The sequence below is a fragment of the Poecilia reticulata genome, linkage group LG4 (assembly GCF_000633615.1).
Source record: "Poecilia reticulata strain Guanapo linkage group LG4, Guppy_female_1.0+MT, whole genome shotgun sequence".
Classification (NCBI taxonomy): domain Eukaryota; kingdom Metazoa; phylum Chordata; class Actinopteri; order Cyprinodontiformes; family Poeciliidae; genus Poecilia; species Poecilia reticulata.
The window spans coordinates 5,410,619-5,414,029 of NC_024334.1; the positions used below are offsets into that span (position 1 = coordinate 5,410,619).

General features: G+C 42.1%; 1 protein-coding gene across 1 annotated transcript in view; it reads right to left on the reverse strand.

The window, feature by feature from the left end:
• The window catches only part of nfia (nuclear factor I/A), a 70,722-nt gene that overhangs the window by 11,003 nt on the left and 56,308 nt on the right, over positions 1–3,411 (reverse strand). Inside the window, 1 exon segment of the mRNA XM_008406504.2 lies at positions 2,631–2,883. Within this exon segment, the coding sequence (XP_008404726.2) occupies positions 2,631–2,883 (253 nt within the window).

The window sequence follows — 3,411 nt, forward strand, 5'->3', positions numbered from 1 at the left end:
AATTATTTGAAGGTTGACTTTTTTGGTATTAAAACACTTTCCTTTTATTGGTCGGATGAAATATGCTAATTTTTTGAGACGGGATTTTGGGTTTTCATGAGCTGTATGCCAACATCATCAGTATTAAAACAATAAAAGACCTGAAATATTTCAGTTGATGTGCAATGAATCTAAAATATATGACAGTTTAATTTTTATTATTACATTATAGAAAATAATGAACTTTATCACAATATGCTAATTTTTTGAGAAGGACCTGTATGCTTATTATTAATTTTAGATTTTCTTTGAGAATAAAATACTGACTATATTTACATTTCTAGCAATCTAAGTTAATGCTCGCTGTAACTTAATGTTAGTTAAACGTGTCAACCTCTCACTGGAAGGTTAGCCCTTAATCTTAAGCGTATTTTCAGGGCAGATAGAGTTTTCCCCTCCAATCTAGCAAATTCTGATCAGATTTACCCCTTGTGTGTTTAATTGAGAAACTTGGCTGATGTGACATGGTTCTTATGTCCTCTGCTAACTTTAGCCATATGACGACTCGGTTTAGCCTAACGACACATGGTGGGGGACAAAGAACGCTAATGAAGACTTGCTAAGGGTGTGGAGGATGTTAACGGGTGGATGCTAATGGGGAGGATGCTAACGGGGTGGATGCTAATGGGGAGGATGCTAACTGGGAGGATGCTAACGGGGTGGATGCTAATGGGGAGAATGCTAACTGGGAGGATGCTAATGGGGAGGATGCTAACAGGGAGGATGCTAATGGGGAGGATGCTAATGGGGAGCAGTCACTATCACATTTCCAGACATCTTAAGGAGCTGCTTCCAGGAAACGAAGATGAGAAAATCTCCCTGTTAGCAGAGCGCTATAGGAAGGCTATGAGAAGGAAAAAAACTCTTCCCAATAAAGTTCAAGTTAGGACTCCTGAAACAATATTTGTTCCAAGTTTAAAAATAAGTAATTCTGTTTTAGTTTTTTAATCAATATTTCAGAAGTATAAAACACTAACCCGGAAGTTAAACTCTGTGGAATAAAGCAAAAAATTACTTGTTTTTATGTGTTTATTCTAAAACTATGCTGGTATTTTAACTAGTCTGATGAGTTTCACTTTACTTGAGGTAAAGAGAACAATATTGCTGGGCTTCAGATGACGTAGCACCGACGTCACCCAATGCAGATGGAGGGCCGGAAGTAAATTCAGCCCATTTATTTCTGTTGATCCAGCATCAAAATGCCTGAAATCTGAGTCCTGTACGGTTGTTCCAACCGTTCCAATAGTGAGACGAATGTTATTTTCGTGTTTTGAAGGTAGTTGGGCACAAGGATGCTAATTTTAAAAAACTTACTGAAAAAAGAGGAGAAAAGTGGATCAACAAYCTACAGCTAAAAACAGGAGGTGCAGAAACTAACAATGCCAGTTTGCAGCGCCACTTTCTAACAGGTAACGATCGCATYRTTTAAATTTTCAGATGTTTTATTGGACAGTTGCTTAGAAAGACAAGCGTTCATATGTAAGGTAGATATATTATTTTTATGCCTGGTTGTCCTCTGAGTGATAATGCTGTTAGCAGCTAGCTCAGTGCAAGTCACGGACAGAAAATATGACGTTTATTCAGTGGGACTTTCATACTAAAAAAAAAAAGCTAAATAAATTAAATATAACCTGCCAGCCATTCAGTGAGCTGTTACTGTTCCAGACCCGAACAGACCCGAAAAGACCCGAACTCGGAGTTTCTGTAGATCGGAGCAAATCGTTGACCTGAATCCAGCAGCGACTCAACATTAACGTACAAATCCAGCATGAATTTGGTTTACAGAAGCTAAATAAATGATTTACCAGGAGATTAAAGCTCATAAAATAACATGGTTAGCTCGTTGTTAGCATAGCATCGTTATCGTAGACTAATTACTTAAATAGCACAACTCGCTACTCACCCGGCAGAAACAAGTCACATCCATCTAAAGCTGCTTTTGATCCCAAATGTTTGACCCAAAATGAAACTAAATGATTGATTCTCCAGGCTTTTTAAAACTTTCTTCTGGTCGTCTTATAAAATGAACTCTGCAGCTCCTGGTAGTTAGTTATGTTTCGCCTCCATGCAGGTAAATCCTCAAGATTATTAGAGAAATCTTTTTTACCGAGATAATAGATCATATTCTAAATATACGCGTATTTTTTCAAGATGCCTCGTCTGTTCCAGTCTATTTAGGGCGTTAGCTACTGGTTGTGATCCATTTTGCTTTGTTTTGAGCCGGAGAAATCCACTTCCGGACCTCCATCTGAATTTCGCACGTCATCCGGGTCACGTGACTGAAACCCATTAATTAATGACTATGTTATTACAGCATTCGATAATAACACTTTATGACACTTTTATCACTGGTGCTACTTGTTGCAATTTGCCTGAGGTAAAGGGAAATATGAATGATTATTAAAGCTTTTGACAGAGTAATAAAACTTAATGACATCTAGAACTAGTCCAATGACTTCCCCTTTAAGAGGAAATATTAAAGACATGATCAGCTAATGGATCAGAACCAGAACCAGGTGACAAATCAGAGCCAGGATCTTTATGGTTGGACCAGTGTTCTGGTTCCGGTCCGGTGGGCTCGTGTTACTCACTGGGGGAAGAAGGGGAGTTGCCGCCCCCCTCCGTGGATGAGGTGGCGGGGGGCTTGGCGTCGACGGGCAGCGGGACGGGCCGGGCCATCGGAGGGGGCGGTGGGGGGGGCAGCATTGGCGCCGGCAGGAACGGGTTGTGGACCTTCGTCTGGGAGCTGCTGCTGGGCTGAGGAAGAGGAGGGACAGGAGTCAGAGAACGGACCGGAACCAGAATCAGAACCATGCAGCAGGAACCCAGAGAGCGGTGACATTTTCAGCATCACTGATTTTTCATGCTAAATGATTTACCTCAAACATTCTGGGATCTGATTTATTTTCACATTTCTATTGAATATTTGCAGAACCTGACCGGATCCAGCTGAACAAACATCAGCACCGGCGCCAGTCCGGTTCCCTAATGGGCCGTCCAGAAAACTGGGAACTCTGGGTGCGAACAGGAGGTTCTGGTCCAGACTCGGTCCAGTCCGACTTCAGCTCTGCTTGTTTCCTACAGGACTGTCCCGAGATCGAGTGAGCAGAGATGTGTGTGTGTGTGAGGGCGTGTGTGAGGTGTGTGTGTGTGTGAGAGGTGTGTGTGTGAGGGCGTGTGAGATGTGTGTGTGTGTGTGTGTGTGTGTGAGAGGGCGTGTGTGTGTGTGTGTGAGTGTATTGATTGGATGTCTAGACGCAGATATATCAGCTATCAGCCTGAAACCACACACTGTATCATTTTCTGCCAACACACACTGACTCGCCTCCACACAAGTGTGTGTGTGTGATGGTGTGTGTGTGTGTGTGTGTG